At 36.7% G+C, this 22,396-nt stretch overlaps 1 protein-coding gene across 1 annotated transcript in view; it reads right to left on the bottom strand.

Annotated features, from left to right (window-relative positions):
* Positions 1–371: 371 nt before the first annotated feature.
* Positions 372–22,396, bottom strand: part of LOC131194781 (beta-Ala-His dipeptidase-like) — a 35,933-nt gene continuing 13,908 nt past the window's right edge. The window contains exons 6-13 of the mRNA XM_058176192.1: positions 18,701–18,789; positions 16,468–16,668; positions 9,902–9,986; positions 8,789–8,949; positions 5,090–5,254; positions 3,527–3,668; positions 2,632–2,779; positions 372–2,206 (exon numbers count right to left, since the gene is read on the bottom strand). Of these exons, the coding sequence (XP_058032175.1) occupies positions 2,122–2,206; positions 2,632–2,779; positions 3,527–3,668; positions 5,090–5,254; positions 8,789–8,949; positions 9,902–9,986; positions 16,468–16,668; positions 18,701–18,789 (1,076 nt within the window). The 3' untranslated portion in view covers positions 372–2,121. The remainder of the gene's footprint in view (positions 2,207–2,631; positions 2,780–3,526; positions 3,669–5,089; positions 5,255–8,788; positions 8,950–9,901; positions 9,987–16,467; positions 16,669–18,700; positions 18,790–22,396) is intronic.

The raw sequence follows: 22,396 nt of genomic DNA, 5'->3' as shown, positions 1-22,396 counted from the left end.
TCATTATATCCAATTAATATAGTTATTACATACTTATGCTTATATATATGCTTATATATCGTATAGTTATTTCATGCTTATGCTTATATATACTGTTGTGACAAATAAATAAATAAATAATTTTTTTAAAAAAATTAAGATCTGATGGAAAAAGACAGTATTATACCATAAAACACATGTACGGAATAACTGCTGAAAAAAATAATTAAAATTACTTTCAACTTTAATTCTGTAAATACTTTACAAAAATGTGTTTTTTAAAATTAAACATAAATTAGTAATAGACAATTTTTGACAGAAAATATCAAAATATATTATCTTTTTATTTAGACAAAAGCAAAACTGAATATACTAATCCCATCTTTTTATCCCAAGAACTTGGGAATTGCAAGCCACTGCCTATTTTTCAGTCCGATAATTATTATAAATTAAAACCCCAAAATATAACAACTATCCCAAGCAAATGAGAAATTATTTTAAAATATAACTATCTCAGTGGTGCCTGGATCTCTTTGGTCCAAATGTTGAGATTAGTTTCTAATCTCTAGCAGACTGTATCGGAATTTGCATAGGTCTTCTAAAATAAAAATACAAATTATATTGTCACTGTTAATTGGTCCTTTTTTTACAATTATAACATCTATTCATTTTTTAGAAGCATGTCAAGTTTGTAAAGATAACTAAAAAGTATATAATATCAGTTTTTAAAAAAGAAAAATAGCATACCTTTTTATCAAGCAACAAAATAAAAATATGACAAAGAAAACTACATGTCTGTATATTGCAGAAGCACAAACTGATTTTATATGCTAAAAAAGTTTTAAAATGAAATCCAGAAAAAAATCAGATCAGCTCTCTTACAGCTCTCAATTAGCTCAGATGTTTGCATACCATTTTGTAACATTCAACTTGACTTATTAAAGATATTGCTCAGGTGTGAGGCTTTTTGGGTTACCTTTTTTAAAAACAAAATCAATGTTATAATGATTTTTCAAAGCTACTCCAAAGTTCTTAAAATGGCTTGTCATTGTATTCATGTTGCAAGCCGCTAAGGCACTTCCGGGTTGAAAAGAATAAGCCGATGACAAGTTGTGATTAGCCTTGCCTGTGGGACACCCAGTTAGGGGGTCTTTTCAAGTCTCTGCTAATATGCCTACCAAAGTGGTATCTATCTATGAACTCACAATTGCTCACTTTGAACTGTTAAGTAGGCAGGAGCTGGAGCGAATGGCAGGAGCTCACCCCACCACACAGCAGCACTTGGGTCTCAAACACGGGCTTGCTGATCATCAACTCAGCATCTAACCATGTGAGTACTACTCTCATAAAATGGCTTAGGGTCTACCATAAACAACAAAACCATTTCATTGGTATGGCTGACATAACTTTTGGTACAGTTCACTCAACATAATATTGTGACACAATTAAAATCTATTATTGGTAGCGATACTGATTAGAAAATAATTGAGTTCAAGGTAAAAATAAATGCAAACGATATAATCTAATAGGCTATTGTACTTGAAAATACCTACAGATGGGAGATAAATGTGCTAGCAAAACAGTAATCTGAATATTGAATAATATTGATAATATTTATGTGCACCATGATTTAGCCTTCCCATGGTGCTAAATTCATAAGTGTTTTAAAACATACAAATAAAGAATTGAGCATCAGAATACTTGGGCACAACATGGTCACCAAACTAGCTGTTTCATCTGCTAGAATTTTTGTGATCGCATTCCCAACATTGTTTGCCATTTTTAATTTTTAAAAATTGCTGCTGATTTTTCAACCATCTTGCCACAGATTTTGGTGGATGCTTACAGATCACACAAGGCACCATATACATCTTTCAAGGTGCCCATTCCTAGGTTTATATGAACTCATCCACTGGCTCGTTCAACAAATAATATAATGTGTGAATCCAGCCTTTCTCTCACAGAAATACATATATTTAGGGGGCAAAAAGCAAACGAGAAAGGAATATTTAGCTACGTATCATAAGAATTTGTAAGTCTGAAAATATATTTCTGGAAGAATTCATACAGCATCACCATATGCATTTTGAACTGCAGAAGACATAAATGAAAATAATAAGCCTGTAGTTTTATGGACCATCATCACTGTTTCCAGTTGGAAGCCTGAAGTTTTGAAATCTCCAGTAAAAAGGAGGCAAACATCTTGGTTCCATTGATATAGTTAAATCTGATCAGGAAAGGAAGGAAAGAAAGAAAAACAATTGTCAAGCAATCTAAAAGTTAGAGGTGCTTTGTTGCTTTGAGGTTCTAAATAGTTGGACTGTAGGTTGAGTTTGATGTATGAATCTAGACACTTTGTTTAGTAAATAATAGCTTTTGGCTTAATATTATGTCTCAAAAGAGATTACAATCACTCATTCAACAAATCATAGTTTAAAAAAATATTAGGTTAACACAAAATATGAATCAGGTTTATATAACCTAAGACCTCTATAAACTATGAAATGAGACAGGCATTAATGCATGCAAAAATGGAGCATAGAGAAATGATGATCCCCTTCCATAATCATCCCCACCATTGATCGAAATATAAATGAGGAAAGGGAGAATATTCCTTTATGCTAACATATGAAATTAATTTAAATGTTGAACCTGCTAATTTTTTCTTTCTGGGAATGCTCCCCATCATCCATTGCACCAATTGGAAGCATCATCACACTCTTCCTTGTTATATTCTGGAACACTCTGGCAATTGGAATTGTTGATCCATCCCGGATCATATCTGGATCCTGATTAAACACTAAAACATAGAAAAGGAGAAAATATATTCCTGATGTATTTTTTTTGGTGATGGAAAAATATATAAATAAAACAAGATTTAATTACTGGTAAAGTATATGTTGCTAAACATCCAAAGATGCCTAAGTATATATCATTGGTGGCGCAGTGGTTAGAATGCAGTACTGCAGGCTAATTCTGTTGACTGCCGGCTACAGCAGTTCGACAGTTCGATTCTTACCGGTTCAAGGTTGACTCAGCCTTCCATCCTTCCAAGATGGGTAAAATGAGAACCAAGATTGTTGGGGCAATATGCTGATTCTGTAAACTGCTTAGAAAGGGCTATAAAGCACTGTGAAGCGGTATATAAGTCTAAGTGCGATTGCTATTGCTATTCCATAGAAACTGATTGAGCAATTCCCATGTTCCCTGTTGTGCTTAAGTTTGAAAAGGCATGGGAAAAAGCTGGAATTGTTACTTTTTATCTCCTGATGTTCCTGACCTCTATCATTTGTTTTTGAAATCCCTTCAAAAGTGCTTATGATGCAACATACAAATGTGGTATTTGAAACATCCTTATAGAATAAAAGTATTGTTGTGTAACTGAACCATAGCTTCTTTCTGTATCTGACAATCTTCTATTTTCAGTTTTCTAGAACTTTAAATGCACAAGTATAATATAAATGATTGGTCTCTGCTGATTGTCCTTATAAAGACAGTGAAAAGGCATATGCAAAACATAAACGACAATGCCTAAAACAATACAAACCTTTCCTAATTGCCTTTTTAGCAGCTGTATACTGAGGATCATTCATATTAGCAATCCAGGGCACTGCACCCATTAGCATAGACACAGTCAATTTATTTGGACTTCTTCGATTAGAGAATACATCTTCTAAATGTTTTTTCACCTAAAAAAAAAAAAAATAAATTATTTTCAGGGTTGTTGTTGTTTTTAATGGTCTTTTAAAATGTTACTTCTATTCTATTCTATTCTATTGTATATAGCTCAAAACAGAAAACCTCTAACTGAATGAGTGAGCTAGGTTAGCAAATTGGTGGGAGGAGAAGCATCAACCAAATCAAGCTGATAGTTACAACTGTCAAAGCAAAGGACATAAAAAGATATGATGGCGCTTGATTATCACCACCATCCACTGATGGCCCTGCCATAGTAACCCTCCATGCCTCATCTTCAATTTCCTGCTGAGATTTCTGCTGTTCTTTAATTTTCTTCAAGTTAGAGTCTCTTCTCAATTTTCAGACTGTGCCAGTGCCAGGATTCTTCGCACTCAGAATCTGGACTGCAAGCAGTTTAGTTCCCTCCACTGACTACAACTGAACAATCTGAGTGAAAGAGACCTGTGATTTGGGCAAGAGAATATTGTTTGATGATCAAACAATATTAGGATCTGAAGTTTGCACCTACACCAAATCGCTTCACATCATTCTTGTTATCCATAGAGTGGCCTCTGAAAAGCTATTAAAAAATGGCAAGCCATTAGAAAAAGCCTTTCTTGAAAGACTTTTTCCAGCTGGTTGATTGGTTGGTTTCTCCCCTAATTCTGACTCAAGCATAGTAACCCAGCAAGGCTAAGTAGGCAACCAAAAACAACCAGGCATGCAGTTGACTTTCCACCTATTTGATCTAGGAAGTCAGTTTTCCATCAGTCTTCTTGGCCCATTAACACTAAACTGTTCAGAGCTATACTATACTATAGTACAGTGATGGCTAACCTTTTCCAGTGTGCCCAAATGCACTTATGTGCACCCAAACCACCAAAATGCAATGCACACGCGGCCCCCGTGCATGTGTCCAGCCCCTGCACATACGTGCCCCAACATTTGCCCCATGCATGCATGCGCGCCCCCATATGCATGCACCAGCTGGCTGGTGGGAGGTATGCATGCATGTGCAGCGGAGCTGAACTGGGGTGATGGCTCGCATGCCATCAGAGAGGGCGCTGCGTGCCACCTCAGGCGCACATGCCATAGGTTCGCCATCAAGGCTATAGTACATGAGATGGAATAGTTATACTATTCCATCTCATGTTATACATGAGAATGAACATACATGAGAATGAACATACATGAGATGAGAATGAACATACATGAGATGGAATAGCCCAATAGGATGACAGAGCCCTGATCTCAAGATCTCTTACATATAATTCAGTGTTTTGCTTAGCTGCTTTTTTTTTCATATCTCATTATGAAAAAAGAAACTTGGTACCAAAACTGTGTCATACTAAGCCACTCAGAATTATGATGAAGATCAATAACAAATCATCTCAAATATGTTGAAAGTTATAAGGCTTCAAGAAAATATTACCTGGTGTTCCACTTTAGACAGGTCCGTATGAGGGACTTGCCGGATTGAAAACTTTCCTATGACCTTTGATGGTATAACCGTTTTGATACCTGGTTCATAAAAAGCTCCCTCTATCCCATGAATAGAGAGAGATGGCAGGCGCCACATATGTGAGAGTATTTTCTCCTTAAAAAGAGAATGAACAAGCAAAACAGAAAACTTTAGCCAGAGTATATTCAGTAAAGCTACAGTTGTGAGCAATGATATCACTTTCAGGATATTTTTAAATATTACTCCAATTCCACAGCTTTCCAATGACTGTTCACACCTAACTAAAATCAAGTTTAACAGGCAATCATAAATAGTTGACAATATTAAGCATACCTTAACTATGTAACATAGATTAGACTAGGAAAGCAAAATTACTGATTTAATGCTATGTTTATTATAAAATTATAGGAATAGAATCCTGCATGTTTGAATATGCTTCCTTTGTCCCTCCCTTGATTTTTCAAGAACTAAGAATGGTCAGTTCTCAAGGGAGAAATAAACTGAAGATGGCTTCCCTAAAAACAGAACCAACAACAGTGTAATGAAGAGCCAGCAAATAGACAGGCTGTTTATGAGCCATGGTGGTGCAGTCGTTAGAATGCAGTACTGCAGGCAACTTCTGCTGACTGCCAGCTGTCAGCAGTTTGGCAGTTCGATTCTCACCAGCTCAAGGTTGACTCAGCCTTCCATCCTTCAAAGGTCGGTAAAATAAGAACCCAGATTTTGGGAGGCAATATGCTGACTCTGTAAACTACTTAGAGAGGGCTGTAAAGCACTGTCTATATAAGTCTTAAGTGTGATTGCTATTGCTATTTATAGTTCCTCTCCAGGCAAGGAAAAGACTTGAGCTCATCCACAAGTGACACAAGAAGACCACCACAGTGGTGTCCAGCACGTTTAGAGCTCTGGGAGACAATGGAATGGCTATCTTGTTCAAACCAGAGTCAACATCTTTAAAAGGACACTGGGCTGACAGAGAGGCAAGACAGGTGTCTGCAAAGGGGCATAATGTCATGGAACGATAACTTTATCAGAACTCATGAATGGATGAACTGTACTTCCACTCACCATTGGAACAAGGCCATCCAATGTAAATCTTAGGTTTGAAGGATTTTTTTTATCACCATAGTGAGGTTACAGTTGAGATTCTGCTTCCTCACACAAAGATTATGTGTCTTAAGTCTTTTAAATGTTAATTTTACAACCTGAAAGTTGCTCACAAGAAAACGTTTCCATGGGACTATAATAATTATTAAAGGTGCTATTTCTAAACAATTACTTGTTAGGTTAATTTAAGTACCTGCTATAAGAATTTTCATGTGTGACAAGAGAAATAAAATTTATGTTTTCCCTAATTTCCACCCAGATCTTTGGAAAGCAGATAATTATAAATAATTGTAATCAAAAAGAACCTTGGTTTTTATTGTCTCCTTATAACATGATGGGTTGAAATTTTACTACGTTTTTTTGTGCAAATTGATTTACAAAATTGCAGAAAGCACTAAATGTACAGATCAGGGGTGGGTTCTAAATTTTTTTACTACCGGTTCTGTGGGTGTGGCTTATTTTGTGGGTGTGGCTTGATGGTCATGTGACAGTGGCTGTGGCTTGATGGTCATATGACTGGGTAGGCGTGGCCAACTCAATGTCAAGGGGTACCTCGCCTGGCCCCTCCCCTCCCACCCATTCCTTGTTACACCCAGCCTCAACGTATCTATAGTTCTGCAAAAATGTGGTTCACCTTTTTTCAACTTTATTATCTACATACTATAGATCAGGGGTCTCTAACCTTGGCCACTTTAAGACTTATGGACTTCAATTCCCAGAATTCCTCAGCCAGTTTTGCTGTTTTAAAGTCTTAAAGTGGCCAAGGTTAGAGACCTCTGCTATAGATGCACTTTCATGGACCACTGAAAGGAGGAAATGGCTCACATGCTTTGCCCAAGAGTGTGATAGGCAACAGTCTTTTAAGGGGCTGCTAGAAAGAAGGGGGGGGGAGTATTTTCCAAAGCACCAGAAGGCAAAACAAGAAGCAATGGATGGAAACTCAACAAAGAGAGAAGCAACCTAAAACTAAGGACAAACTTCCTGACAGTGTGAACCTATATAGGTTTCAGTCATAATTTCACATATAAAATAGCCATTCATGTAATACAACCTGCATATTGTTCAAAACAATCATTAGCATTATGGCTGATGTTTAACAGCAAGCCTAAAATCCCCATTCCCTCCCCACTCCAGGGGAAGGTTACTTCAAAATCCCTATTTCTTCTCCACCCCACTAATCTGTTCTGGGAAGGAATCAAATTCCCCCCTCTTCATTTCCCAAATAAAATATCCCAGATAATTAAGGAATAATCAAGCTGCTAGCAAGGAACCTCCCTGGAATTCCACATTCCTGCCAGCTGCAGAAAGGAAACTTTGTAAGCAGAAAACAGCTACCGGTGCTTAAAGATAATATAAAGTGGAAGCCGGAAGTTCGGTTCCATTTACAAGCAGGCAGAAAACTCATTCAAGACAGGATACTTCACAATGGAAATCGCCCAAACCTTTTTAGAAACACAAAGCCCATGTTGCATAAATCCCAAAACTTCAAAAATATTGAACCATATAAGAATTCCTACTCTTATCCAATTTGTTGTTCAGCTGACCCAGAAAGGAGCTTCTAGCCGCTCTGTCAATTTAAAATGACAGCGTTTCCCCCCCCCCTTCTTCTTTGCCAAGCGATCTCCTGGCTGAGAAGCGAGCCGATTAGTTGGGAGGCTTCTTGGCTTCTCAATTTAAAGGGACAGTGTCTTGTTTTTTTTCCTCTTCTTCGAGGAGTCTTGATTTTTTCCTTCTAGCCGATCAGCTGGGAGTCGGGAGGCAGCAATAGATTGGGGGTGGGACCAGGCAGAATTTTTACTACCGGTTCTCCGAACTACTCAAAATGTTTACTACCGGTTCTTGCGAACTGGGGAGAACCGGTAGCAACCCACTACTGGTACAGAACCCTCATTTCCTATTTATATTGAAAAATGTAAAATCATTTTTGGGAATAAGAAATTAGACAGATATTGGATAAAAGAGAAGAACTAAAGTCTAGATACTATACCTGGTTTCTTTGTCTGCCCAAAAAATTAGGAGGATGGAAAATAGTAAATAGTATCTATGATAATTATAATGAAGAACCAGATCTATTGAGATTAAACTGTCTATTAATAATAATTCATTGTCACACTTTTATCAAGGTACTAACTACTTAATTCAAAATAAAAATGAACACCAATTACTCAAACAGCTTCAACAGGGAAAAACAGGGAAACACTACCATTATGTTGATAAAACACATTAATATACAGGGGCACAGCCACAAATTTGAGCTTCTTTTTCTTTTAGTACTTATTTTCTTTGTACCATGTATTGTTTTTCTTCAGATTTTTCTTAAAGACAACATTACTGGGTATTTCTAATTTATTTATTCCCCTTTGCCTGCTTTCGTTTCCTTTCTTACCCAGTGCTTTCAAGGGGACAATTCCTAATAAAACTAATAAAAAGATGTGCATCTATTCTCTTTGCCTGCCTTGTGAAAACAGAGGACAGAATCTTCAATAGGAAATATGATATACATGGTCTCACTCTGTGAATGGGGAGTTTTGTAACAATGCCTTATCATTGAAAGGACCATACCTTGGTATCATAAAGGAATTCCTTTACTCCAAGATTTGATTTATGTTCTTCCACATCAAATTCTATCAACTCATACTGCTTTTTCTCCTCTTCTGTAAACGGAGCTACATCATCATATATTCCAGGGATCAGAATAAGTCCAGATGAATTCACGAGACTGTCTATAGAATCAAAATATATTTATTTATTTATTTGCTGTCTTTTATTATTTTTACAAATAACCCAAGGTGTCGAACATATCCAACACCTTTCTCTTGCTATTTTCCAAATAACCACAACCCGAACAAATCATAATAATTATTTTAATTATTTTATCCTATTAGCATTTACTGTTTAATGAAATCTAACTAAAATATGGCCTGGCTCTAATCTGTTGGAGGAGAGAGGAAACTAAAAATGTAGATATTATTATGCTAATATAGATTGCAGACAGAAAGTAAAGGAGGGCCATTTTAAAATAGAAAGTAATGTATTCTGGCAGGTTTACTTCTGCCTTACAAATTGATCTAAACAAAACCAATTTACATTTTGTGTAATTAAAATCTATGTATCAATTAATCTTTATGCAAATTATACCAGCCAATATAACATCAGGTAGCCTCACGTCATGTTCTGATTAGCATTCCACTTCTATGTTTTAGCCTTGCAGTTAAGATCTCCTTAACTATTGCAACAACATTTGGCATTAATGAGAAGTCTTTTACAAGTTTATCATCTTTTCATATAGCATCAGCTTTCTGTGTGTTTATCATATAACCCTATGATATAGTTGAGGGACTTGGTCACAATTCAGCCTCCCAAACTTCCGTAGCAGAGGGCTCCAAACTTGACAAATTTAAGACTTGTGGACTTAAAGTCTCCAGCTGGCTGGGAAATTCTGGGAATTGAAGTCCACAAGTCTTAAATTTGCCAAGTTTGGAGAGCCTTGTTCTGCAGGATTGCAGGAGGCTACTCAGTAATGCTGTGAAATCATCAGGACACATTTAAGCATTTTTCAACTCCTTTTTTTGTTTTCATGGTACTAAAGGTACTATGAAATGGAAGAAACCTCCCTCCCACCAGTTAAAACTTAACAATTCCATATAAACATTATATAGTTTTCTGTTTTTTTACCAAGTAGAGCTACCAAATCAGACATGGGCTCATGGATGATGCCACCTGCACTTCCTGAATGAAGATCTTTTTCACCGCCTTCTACCTAAATTAAATAAAGACAACATCTTAAGCCATCATACAGATAAAACCAACATTTAAATAAATTTTGAATTTATAGTACTGGTGTTTTATGGGTGCTTGCACCAAGATTAATTGTAAAAAAAAAATGATTTGGTTTTTATCTCTCAATTAGCAAAAATTCCTCCAACTTTCCAACTTTCTGTTCTCTTTGCTGTATCAGAATTGATTGTTTGTAAGTAAAGTATATACAAATAAAAAACACATATATATCTATGTTTATTGCACTAGTCCAGGGGTGTCCAAACTTGGCCCCTTGAAGAGTGGTGGACTTCAACTCCCAGAATTCCCCAGCCAGCATGAGCTATAAATATGAGCAAGTTGCTGGCTGGGGAATTCTGGGAGCTGAAGTCCACCACTCTTCAAGGGGCCAAGTTTGGACATCCCTGCACTAGTCAATAACCACACTATTCTGAAGTATATTCCTAGAGATTAAGACACTAATAAGGAGATCATCCACCTGGTGAAAGGCAACCATGAGTCAAGGAGTCTATCTATCCAGAAATGTTTGGAAATGGAATCCTACTTAAGGATCTTTAGCAAAAGAAATATAAATCAGACTAGAATAGATTTCAGAATAGATACAGATGGGAGGTTGAACGACTAGCCTCGTGGTGCGACCGGAACAATCTGGAACTGAACACACTCAAAACTGTAGAAATGGTGGTGGACTTTAGGAGAAACCCTCCCATACTTCCACCTCTCACAATGCTAGACAACACAGTATCAACAGTAGAGACCTTCAAATTTCTAGGTTCTACCATATTGCAAGATCTAAAATGGACAGCTAACATCAAAAACGTCATCAAAAAAGCACAACAAAGAAAGTTCTTTCTGCGCCAACTCAGAAAGCTCAAACTGCCCAAGTAGCTGCTGATACAGTTCTACAGAGGAATTAGTGAGTCTGTCATCTGTACCTGTATGACTGTCTGGTTTGGTTCTGCAACCCAACAAGACAGACACAGACTTCAGAGGATAATTAGAACTGCAGAAAAAACAATTGCTACCAACCTGCCTTCCATTGAGGACCTGTATACTGCACGAGTCAAAAAGAGGGCTGTGAAAATATTTACAGACCCCTCACATCCTGGAGATAAACTGTTTCAACTCCTACCCCCAAAACGACACTATAGAGCACTGCACACCAGAACAACTAGACACAAGAACAGTTTTTTTCTCGAACGCCATCACTCTGCTAAACAAATAATTCCCTCAACTCTGTTAAACTATTTACTAAATCTGCACTACTATTAATCTTCGCATTGTTCCCATCACCAATCTCTTTCCACTTATGACTGTATGACTATAACTTTGTTGCTTGTATCCTTACAATTTATATTGATATTGATTGTTTCCTGATTGCTTATCTGTACCCTGTGACTATCATTAAGTGTTGTACCTTATGATTCTTGATGAACATATCTTTGCTTTTATGTACACTGAGAACATATGCATGGAGCAAATTCCTTGTGTGTCCAATCACACTTGGCCAATAAAAAATTCTGTTCTATTCTATTTCAGTTTTCCACAGAACTAATGGAAAATCATCCTGGATGGAGGGTCCTTATGTTTAGTTTATGTGAGGACAAAAAGTGAGAAAATAGCCCTGGTTTATACATTGGATGCTAGCTACAATCCCTATTAAAAGCTATAATTGTAATGAGCCAAGAATACAGGTAACTGTCAATTCAAGAATTCCATTTGCCCATCATTATTTTGTAGCCAGTGTAGAATGATACATAAGACATTGATTCTGATTGAAGGAAGCTCAATTTGATATTTCTGTCACGTATGATAAAGCAATCTTGAGCTAGTCGCTGTTCTTTTTATACTTTATCTTAAAAGATCTATTAGTAGATCTCAAGCTTTGCAGTAAGTCAGCATGATTCCCAATTACCTAACAATGGCTGCAGTTAAAAAGCAATAGACTTACACCTAAACCGGGTTGCTGAAAAAGAATAAAGAAAACTAGGGGTAAACATTTCTATGAAATACTATTAAAGTTGATCCTGATATAGTTTACAAATAACTCATCTTAGCACCTGCTCACAGCTTCTAGGTTTTAGAGTTCCTCCACTCAGTTGAACCATACTTTTTCATCTAATCTGATTGGTGAATTTTAGGATTGTAGTTCATCTGTTACTTATTAGTTAGCTAGTTTTATATCCTTTGTCCATGGAGTTGAAGGATGTCATCCCTCGTCATGAGCTGTGGTGGTGCAGTGGTTAGACCGCAGTATTGCAGGCTGACTCTGCCCACTGCCAGGAGTTCGATCCTGACCGGCTAGAAGTTGACTTAGTCTTCCATCATTCTGAGATTGGTAAAATGAGGACCCAGATTGTTGGGGGCAATATGCTGACTCTGTACATCACTTAGAAAGGGCTGTAAAATCACTATGAAGCGGTATATAAGTCTAAGTGCTACTGCTATTGTACAATGCTCAGTTACAACTCTGAATTTGATGAGAGTTTGTGAGAGCTCAGACTTTCCCAGCTTGCTCCTAAAATTTCCTGAGCTTAATTCAATTTTCTAAACACAGCATAGATATTACCCATTCTAGTTCTATAGTAACCTTCCATTATCTGTTGCTCTCCATACATATCACAAAATTCTCATCAAAAAGTGAAATTACAGTTGCTGTAATCCAATTTATCTGTTGGGCATCAAATTGGGAAATTTTATCTAGCGATAGTAAAAATTGCATCTTATCAGCTTGAAAGAAACTTCCCCAGAATACTATCAGAATATTTTAGCCACAAATAATTCCCTCAACTCTGTTAAACTATTTACTGAATCTGCACTACTATTAATCGTTTCATAGTTCCCATCACCAATCTCTTTCCACTTATGACTGTATGACTATAACTTTGTTGCTTGTATCCTTACAATTTATATTGATATTGATTGTTTCCTGATTGCTTATCTGTACCCTGTGACTATCATTAAGTGTTGTACCTTATGATTCTTGATGAACATATCTTTGCTTTTATGTACACTGAGAACATATGCATGGAGCAAATTCCTTGTGTGTCCAATCACACTTGGCCAATAAAAAATTCTGTTCTATTCTATTTCAGTTTTCCACAGAACTAATGGAAAATCATCCTGGATGGAGGGTCCTTATGTTTAGTTTATGTGAGGACAAAAAGTGAGAAAATAGCCCTGGTTTATACATTGGATGCTAGCTACAATCCCTACTAAAAGCTATAATTGTAATGAGCCAAGAATACAGGTAACTGTCAATTCAAGAATTCCATTTGCCCATCATTATTTTGTAGCCAGTGTAGAATGATACATAAGACATTGATTCTGATTGAAGGAAGCTCAATTTGATATTTCTGTCACGTATGATAAAGCAATCTTGAGCTAGTCGCTGTTCTTTTTATACTTTATCTTAAAAGATCTATTAGTAGATCTCAAGCTTTGCAGTAAGTCAGCATGATTCCCAATTACCTAACAATGGCTGCAGTTAAAAAGCAATAGACTTACACCTAAACCGGGTTGCTGAAAAAGAATAAAGAAAACTAGGGGTAAACATTTCTATGAAATACTATTAAAGTTGATCCTGATATAGTTTACAAATAACTCATCTTAGCACCTGCTCACAGCTTCTAGGTTTTAGAGTTCCTCCACTCAGTTGAACCATACTTTTTCATCTAATCTGATTGGTGAATTTTAGGATTGTAGTTCATCTGTTACTTATTAGTTAGCTAGTTTTATATCCTTTGTCCATGGAGTTGAAGGATGTCATCCCTCGTCATGAGCTGTGGTGGTGCAGTGGTTAGACCGCAGTATTGCAGGCTGACTCTGCCCACTGCCAGGAGTTCGATCCTGACCGGCTAGAAGTTGACTTAGTCTTCCATCATTCTGAGATTGGTAAAATGAGGACCCAGATTGTTGGGGGCAATATGCTGACTCTGTACATCACTTAGAAAGGGCTGTAAAATCACTATGAAGCGGTATATAAGTCTAAGTGCTACTGCTATTGTACAATGCTCAGTTACAACTCTGAATTTGATGAGAGTTTGTGAGAGCTCAGACTTTCCCAGCTTGCTCCTAAAATTTCCTGAGCTTAATTCAATTTTCTAAACACAGCATAGATATTACCCATTCTAGTTCTATAGTAACCTTCCATTATCTGTTGCTCTCCATACATATCACAAAATTCTCATCAAAAAGTGAAATTACAGTTGCTGTAATCCAATTTATCTGTTGGGCATCAAATTGGGAAATTTTATCTAGCGATAGTAAAAATTGCATCTTATCAGCTTGAAAGAAACTTCCCCAGAATACTATCAGAATATTTTAGCCACAAATAATTCTGGTTTTACCCTTTTACCTCCACTGAGAAGCATGCATTTCCTCTAGCTCCATATGTAAGAGCTGGTTTTGTTCTGGAAAGCCAGGTATTATCTGAAATCAAAATATAGTCAACACTGGAAAAAAATCTTTCATTTTCTTTTTCAACCAATTTTTCCAGTCCTCTGGCAGCTCCCCTGTGCTCCAGGATCTTTGAAAGATATAGTTCAGTGGTTCTGAGATCACGTCTGCCAGTTCCTTCAGAACCTTGGGGTGTAATCCATCCGGTCCTGGTGATTTGAACTCGTCTAGGGTAGACAGGTGTTCACTTACCATTTTCTTCCCTATTTTAACTTGTGTTTCTAATCTGTTTTTTGTAGTGCTGTTTTTGATAGGTTGGATTGTTTTTTCCTTTTGTGTAAAGACAGATGCAAAAAATGAGTTAAGTATGATGAACATATCTTGATAAGTATGATAAGTATGATGAACATATCTTGATGAACATATCTTTGCTTTTATGTACACTGAGAACATATGCATGGAGCAAATTCCTTGTGTGTCCAATCACACTTGGCCAATAAAAAATTCTGTTCTATTCTATTCTATTCTATTCTATTCTATTCTATTCTATTCTATTCTATTCTATTCTATTCTATTCTATTCTATTTCAGTTTTCCACAGAACTAATGGAAAATCATCCTGGATGGAGGGTCCTTATGTTTAGTTTATGTGAGGACAAAAAGTGAGAAAATAGCCCTGGTTTATACATTGGATGCTAGCTACAATCCCTATTAAAAGCTATAATTGTAATGAGCCAAGAATACAGGTAACTGTCAATTCAAGAATTCCATTTGCCCATCATTATTTTGTAGCCAGTGTAGAATGATACATAAGACATTGATTCTGATTGAAGGAAGCTCAATTTGATATTTCTGTCACGTATGATAAAGCAATCTTGAGCTAGTCGCTGTTCTTTTTATACTTTATCTTAAAAGATCCTGAAAATTAAATGAGATAGCTCAATAAGCTCCTGATCTCTTTATATGGAGTGCAGGAAACAAGCATGATAAATAAGCATATGAGAAAGAGTAAAGGAAATATAAATTTACGATTAAGAGCTTAGGGCTGATGATTTGTCTTATATTTGTTAAGAAGAACAGAAAAGGTGCAGAGAGTGAAGATGTCCTATATGGAAGCAGTAGGGAAAAGATCTATTAGTAGATCTCAAGCTTTGCAGTAAGTCAGCATGATTCCCAATTACCTAACAATGGCTGCAGTTAAAAAGCAATAGACTTACACCTAAACCGGGTTGCTGAAAAAGAATAAAGAAAACTAGTGGTAAACATTTCTATGAAATACTATTAAAGTTGATCCTGATATAGTTTACAAATAACTCATCTTAGCACCTGCTCACAGCTTCTAGGTTTTAGAGTTCCTCCACTCAGTTGAAACATACTTTTTCATCTAATCTGATTGGTGGATTTTAGGATTGTAGTTCATCTGTTACTTATTAGTTAGCTAGTTTTATATCCTTTGTCCATGGAGTTGAAGGATGTCATCCCTCGTCATGAGCTGTGGTGGTGCAGTGGTTAGACCGCAGTATTGCAGGCTGACTCTGCCCACTGCCAGGAGTTCGATCCTGACCGGCTAGAAGTTGACTTAGTCTTCCATCATTCTGAGATTGGTAAAATGAGGACCCAGATTGTTGGGGGCAATATGCTGACTCTGTACATCACTTAGAAAGGGCTGTAAAATCACTATGAAGCGGTATATAAGTCTAAGTGCTACTGCTATTGTACAATGCTCAGTTACAACTCTGAATTTGATGAGAGTTTGTGAGAGCAGAGACTTTCCCAGCTTGCTCCTAAAATTTCCTGAGCTTAATTCAATTTTCTAAACACAGCATAGATATTACCCATTCTTGTTCTATAGTAACCTTCCATTATCTGTTGCTCTCCATACATATCACAAAATTCTCATCAAAAAGTGAAATTACAGTTGCTGTAATCCAATTTATCTGTTGGGCATCAAATTGGGAAATTTTATCTAGCGATAGTAAAAATTGCATCTTATCAGCTTGAAAGAAACTTCCCCAGAATACTATCAGAATATTTTAGCCACAAATAATTCTGGTTTTACCCTTTTACCTCCACTGAGAAGCATGCATTTCCTCTAGCTCCATATGTAAGAGCTGGTTTTGTTCTGGAAAGCCAGGTATTATCTGAAATCAAAATATAGTCAACACTGGAAAAAAATCTTTCATTTTCTTTTTCAACCAATTTTTCCAGTCCAATGGATCCTGCTTCTTCCATGCCTTCAATAAGAAATTTGATGTTTACTGGTAAATCCTGGTAAAAAATAATAATAAATTTCCTTTTAAATGACCATTTTTTAAAAAAAACTCTCCATTTAATGTCAGACAGAATTATAATGTATAATCTGATGTGCAGTTCATTGCAATGTGGCTTGGATTAGCCTCAACAAAGAGCTTAGTGATTCGCCTCAATAAAGATCTTTGTGGCATTGAGATAAAGCATTTTTTGTTCTCTGGTGTAAAAATAAACATGATTTGTCTCAACAAATCAGGTGCCTTTGAACTAAATTGAAATCAACCTTTCTTGAATGCATACATAGAAACACACACACATTTTAAGATCAAACTAACATTTGGGGTCAAATAGATTTCATTATTCAAAGTGTAGATACAAATTAGCTCTTGGCTGATTCACATAGCCCTAGGAATTAGGTTCTTAAGGGTTGCAGATTTCTTACCCTTTTTAACTGAAGAGATCAAAGCTTGAATGGAGTATAATTGACTAAAAGGAAGTGCTCTGTGGACTAGTCTCTCTGAGAAATCACAGAGGAAAGAAAGGGAAATCAGAAGCCTGGAGTATTACTGGCATAAGCATGATCACATGGTGTAGCAACTGCATATTTTCTAGGACTTGTTGACCTATCAACTATTTATGAATGAGACCACCTACATCAGCTTTAAATGGAATCTGGTCCACTTGAGTTTGCCAATATACTGAAAGAATGACTCCCAACTCACCCTCTCCTATTTTTTATTAACTGTGTAAGAAACTGACCACCTCATTGTGAGTTATTCCTTAGTGCTTCCTTTCCTATTTCATACAACACTGGAGGGCCAGACTACATTATGATTTTCGCTCTATGTACTGTTCTTCTTTGAAAGGTATCTTTGGACTATCCAGCCTGGGTATGTCCTCCAGAATCTAAGAAGATGTGAATTAGAAACTATGAAATTCACTGCCACCAGATGTGTTGATCGCCACCGGTTTAAAAGTAACCAGCACTTTTTATTAGACCCCATGCTAGGTGAGCTGCATTGGCTAGACTGCATTGACTTCTGAGTGCAATTTAAGCTAGTCATCATCTAAAAAAGCCCTTCATGGTATAGAGCCTGGTTATTTGATGGAGTGCCTATCTTCAATTGTCTTTGCTCATCCAGTATACTCAGGCAGACTAGAAGTGCTGCAGTGTTGTCATCTTATGGGATGAAGGAAGCATGTTTTCTTCCGTTGCAGCCCTTGCTCTCTGGGACAATATCTCCCAGACATACATAGGATTTCCACTCTCCAAATGTTCCTTAAGACCTGGCTCTTTCCCCAGGCCTGAGGTTAACATGTTAGTAAACTTCATATCATATATTTTTAATTATTATAGCTATTTTTGTCTGGACTATTATGCTTATGTTTTTAAGTTATATGTTGCAAGCCATGGATAATCTTTTGGAATGGAGAGGTTATAACAAATCTAAATAATGATAATAGTAACTAGACATAATGATAGAACGTGGACTACCAAGGGCTAACTATAAAGTCCTTTCAGAATCCAAGGATAAGTCCATGAAATACCAGTTACTTGGGAAGAAGCACACAAGAGAACAATTGCATTTGTTTTGCATATGATATGCCATGAGGCCTATGGCTGGCTCCTATGTGATGAAGAATTCCAGACCAGAATATATGAAAGGATCAGTGATACAAAGAAGATGTGTTAAATTGGTTAAACAAATAGTATGATTATTACTGATATTAATATTACTATAATTTATATAAATGTGATGAATATTGTTTTAATACTTTATTACTTCCTAAAATGATTTATACCCAGACAACACACTGTTCAATTGAAGCTGAAATTTTTATATACTATAAAATAAAATAAAAACTTATTACAAAAAAAAACCAAACCCAGAATTCCAGACCAAATAAGCCTTTAGCCTCTTAAGGTGAGTGTTGGATCGCTCCTCCTTGATATTTCCCTAATTTAACCTTTCTTTTCCAATTGCTCTTTTTAATATTGCTGAAAACATTTAAAGTTCTTCTTTTCCTACAAGGCCACATTTTTACTTACTATGTTTAGTGCTTTGAATGCATTCACAGCATTTATCCAGGCTAAAACAGGTCCTTTGTTATCAGTTGCTCCACGCCCATACAGATTTCCTTAGGATGAAGGAAACTGATATTAAAATTTGAAAATTCTGATTATGCTAAAAACAGAACAAAATATGTCTGTCCCCCATCTCTCTCCTTCTCTCCTTCCCTCCCTCCCTCTCTGTCAGTGGATACGGAGACAACTGAGGAAGCTCTCTGCTAAGGAAGTGTCTGGAACTCATACCACATCTCTGTACAATTGAATGTGTCCAGAAATATTTCACAAGAAGAGTTCTCCGCTCCTCTGAAAACAACGGAATACCTTATACCACCAGACTTGAAATCCTGGGATTAGAAAATTTAGAACTCCACCGACTCCGACAAGACCTGTGTTTAACACACAGAATCATCTATTGCAATGTCCTTCCTGTTAAAGACTACTTCAGCTTCAATTGCAATAATACAAGAGCAAACAATAGATTCAAACTTAATGTTAACCGCTTCAATCTTGATTGCAGAAAATATGACTTCTGTAACAGAGTTGTTAACGCTTGGAACTCACTACCTGACTCTGTGGTCTCTTCTCAAAATCCCAAAACCTTCAACCAAAAACTGTCTACTATTGACCTCACCCCATTCCTAAAAGGACTTAAGGGGCGTGCATAAGAGCACAAAAGTGCCTACCGTTCCTGTCCTATTGTTCCCTTTCATTATATCAAATTAATATAGTTGTTGCATACTTTTGCTTATATATATGTTTATATGATGTGTTGTTGTTTTATGTTGATGTTTGTGTATACTGTTGTGACAAAATTAAAAAAAAAGTAATTTGAGAGAGTTAAAGTGCCTAAATAAACTGTGCTTCCATCCAGTAGAGTGACCAGTCTTAAGAGTACTGCCTATTCCAAATGGCTTTGTATTTTGGGGGGGAAGTATCAGATATATCTGATACGTATCAGCAGTTTTTGAATAGTTCAGTGGCAACTCTGTTCAAAAATGCCTTTGCCCAATTACAATGTATGCATTAACTGCATCCTTTTTCAGGTATGTTTTGAGCTGAGAAGAAGATGTGGAGCATTGAGAAGGGACATCTTACAAAATGGTGCTGATAGAGGACTTGCCTTCTCACAAAATTACTAAGTGGAAGATCCTGGAAGTTACAAAGCTTATATCTACCCTAACGTTTCTTTCATTTAGCCTCTGCTTCCAAATAGAAATGCCAAAATGCAGCTGCCTTTCATTTCTAAAAAACACTTAAAAGATCTATTTGAGACCTCAGGCATCCTTGAAATAGAGATGATGTTAATGGATGGCACCATACATGGCAGGGTGCTCTTTTGCTCTTTTCTTCTTTCCATCATATGCAATGATACCACATGCAACAAGGGTTCAGGACCTACAGACTCAGGACTGTGTACATTCAGTGTCTTTGGTCCCAAAGCCACAACAAAAGTTGCCCCTGGTTTTTGGCTTTTTATGTGAAGAAAGCCTTTACTAAATGCAAGAGAGAAATATATTTAAACTACATTTTTCATGTGGCAGAAGAAGAAAATTATTTAAAATAATAGGAATGGAATGGATTCAAACTGGCCATTTTAAAGACTCAGACTACCTACATACACTGGATTTCAGTTTATAGAAGGGTAATTGTAATATGTTGTAGGAATTTAGTACCCACCCCCCTCCTAGAAGAATGAAATATTTTAGAAAATATTTAAAAAGGCAGAATATATTTCCCTGGATGAGAAATGGAGAAACATGCTCTTGGAAAGCGGCCCCCACCTTTGTTAATAGCCCCAGAAAGACAAAAGACATCTTATCTACAACACAGAAGACCTTCAGCTCCAGGGTGATGGGATTAAGACATGGCCCTCAGGACATGATAGGATTAGCCTCTACCCATTTCACCACATGGCACCTGGGAAGATTACATCAGCCAGCAAGGCTAGCTAAGACCCCCACCCCCTGGGAGTCTGACAGCCAATCAGGATACTCTTCCTGTGCCCCAGAAAGTTCAAAGCTCAGAAAAAGCATAAAACCAGGGAGCACACAGGATCTCAGCCCCTTTTCTGTTCAGGAAGTCAAGCCATGTGATCCTGACCACCATTAAACCATCTTTCCAAGCAGCCTCCATGTTTCCAGTGTCTTTGTCCCCACTTGGAACTGAACCCAGATGGATATTTCTTCCAACAATGTAACATGAGAGAACAGGGAAGCAATGTAAAGGCACAATTATATTTCTACATTTAATGCATTAGAGTACAATTCAGCTTATTTTTGTAGAGCATTTTTAAGAGAATATTTCCTAGCATACCACTCGCATGCATATCCTTAGGCCAAAACAAACTGCTCATGCTTGATATAATCCATTAAGATATTTTCAGCCAATAAAATATTAGGGCTTCATTGAAAGAAAATATTTGTATTCAGTCTCAGTTAAGATTGCCATAGTTCTTCTAGAATCTTAGAAAATGTTCAACTATGAGAAAAACTGCTTTAATCAGAATCTTTCATTTATATCCAGTAAAAGCCTAGACAGTTCTAAATTCAGTCACTATAAAATAATATTTCTCATTACAAAAGGTTCCACTTTTTATTTTTATTATGGGCATAATAAATAAAAAATAATAATAATAAAAAAATAAAAATAAAAAAAAATAAAAAATAAAAAAAAAATAAAAAATAAAAAAAAAAGAATATTTCATATCTGTATCAAGTTTAGCCTCAGTAATTCTCTTAACAGTTTTCCTCTCAAATCAGTGAGCCATATTGTGATACAAACTGCCTGCTCTTTAAGAGACTGTTAAGCTGAACTCATTTTATTTTGCCTTGCCCCTCAACCATATATATACATTCTCTTGAACCTTGTTTCAGGTGGGAGGGAATTAGTTAAGTGCTGGGCCTTGCCTATTCCTAAAATGTATTTTCTATAAATAGAGCTCCTTTTGATCAAAGTTACAAGATCTCATTTGATATAGACTGCATTCCTCCATGAGAGAGCTCTTTGAAGACATACATGCAACAGACACCCAGATTTGAAGGACTAAGACAGACTTCAGAGAAGCATCTAGGGCCAGAAGTAAGCAGCTGGAGACTGGATGAGAAGCTCAACCAGATGTTTGTCAAGCATGCTTTCATGCAAGATAACGCTTATATCCTTGTCTTTATTTCAGATTCAGGTATGAAAGGCAGGCATATTCACCTCTAAATAATTCAGTAATCTATTACCAAGATAAGGATAGCCAGAAATTGTAAGGAACCTCATCAGGGAAACAAAGGGGTGTATCTCCTACTATCATGGCATCTTGGTAGAAAGAGAGGATGGAAGTTATTTCTTCATCCTTAGAGAGTTGAAATATCTTCTTAAATGAGCCATGGTGGCGCAGTACTGCAGAATGCAGTACTCCAGGCTAATTCTGCTGACTGCTGGCTACCAGCAGTTTGGCAGTTTGAATCTCACCAGCTCAAGGTTGACTCAGCCTTCCATCCTTCTGAGGTCAGTAAAATGAGGACCCAAATTATTGGGGGCAATATGCTGACTCCACTTAGAGAAGGCTATAAAGCACTGTGACTAAGTGTGATTGCTATTGCTACTAAATAAGGGGCGTGCATAAGTGCACCTGCGTGCCTATTGTCCCTGTCCTAATATTCCTTTTTACTTACTCTTTTCATGTAT

Source organism: Ahaetulla prasina, chromosome 3, assembly GCF_028640845.1.
Source record: "Ahaetulla prasina isolate Xishuangbanna chromosome 3, ASM2864084v1, whole genome shotgun sequence".
In the NCBI taxonomy this organism is placed as follows: domain Eukaryota; kingdom Metazoa; phylum Chordata; class Lepidosauria; order Squamata; family Colubridae; genus Ahaetulla; species Ahaetulla prasina.
The sequence above is the reverse complement of the archived record's forward strand: the minus strand, read 5'-3'. Positions and strand labels throughout refer to the sequence as shown.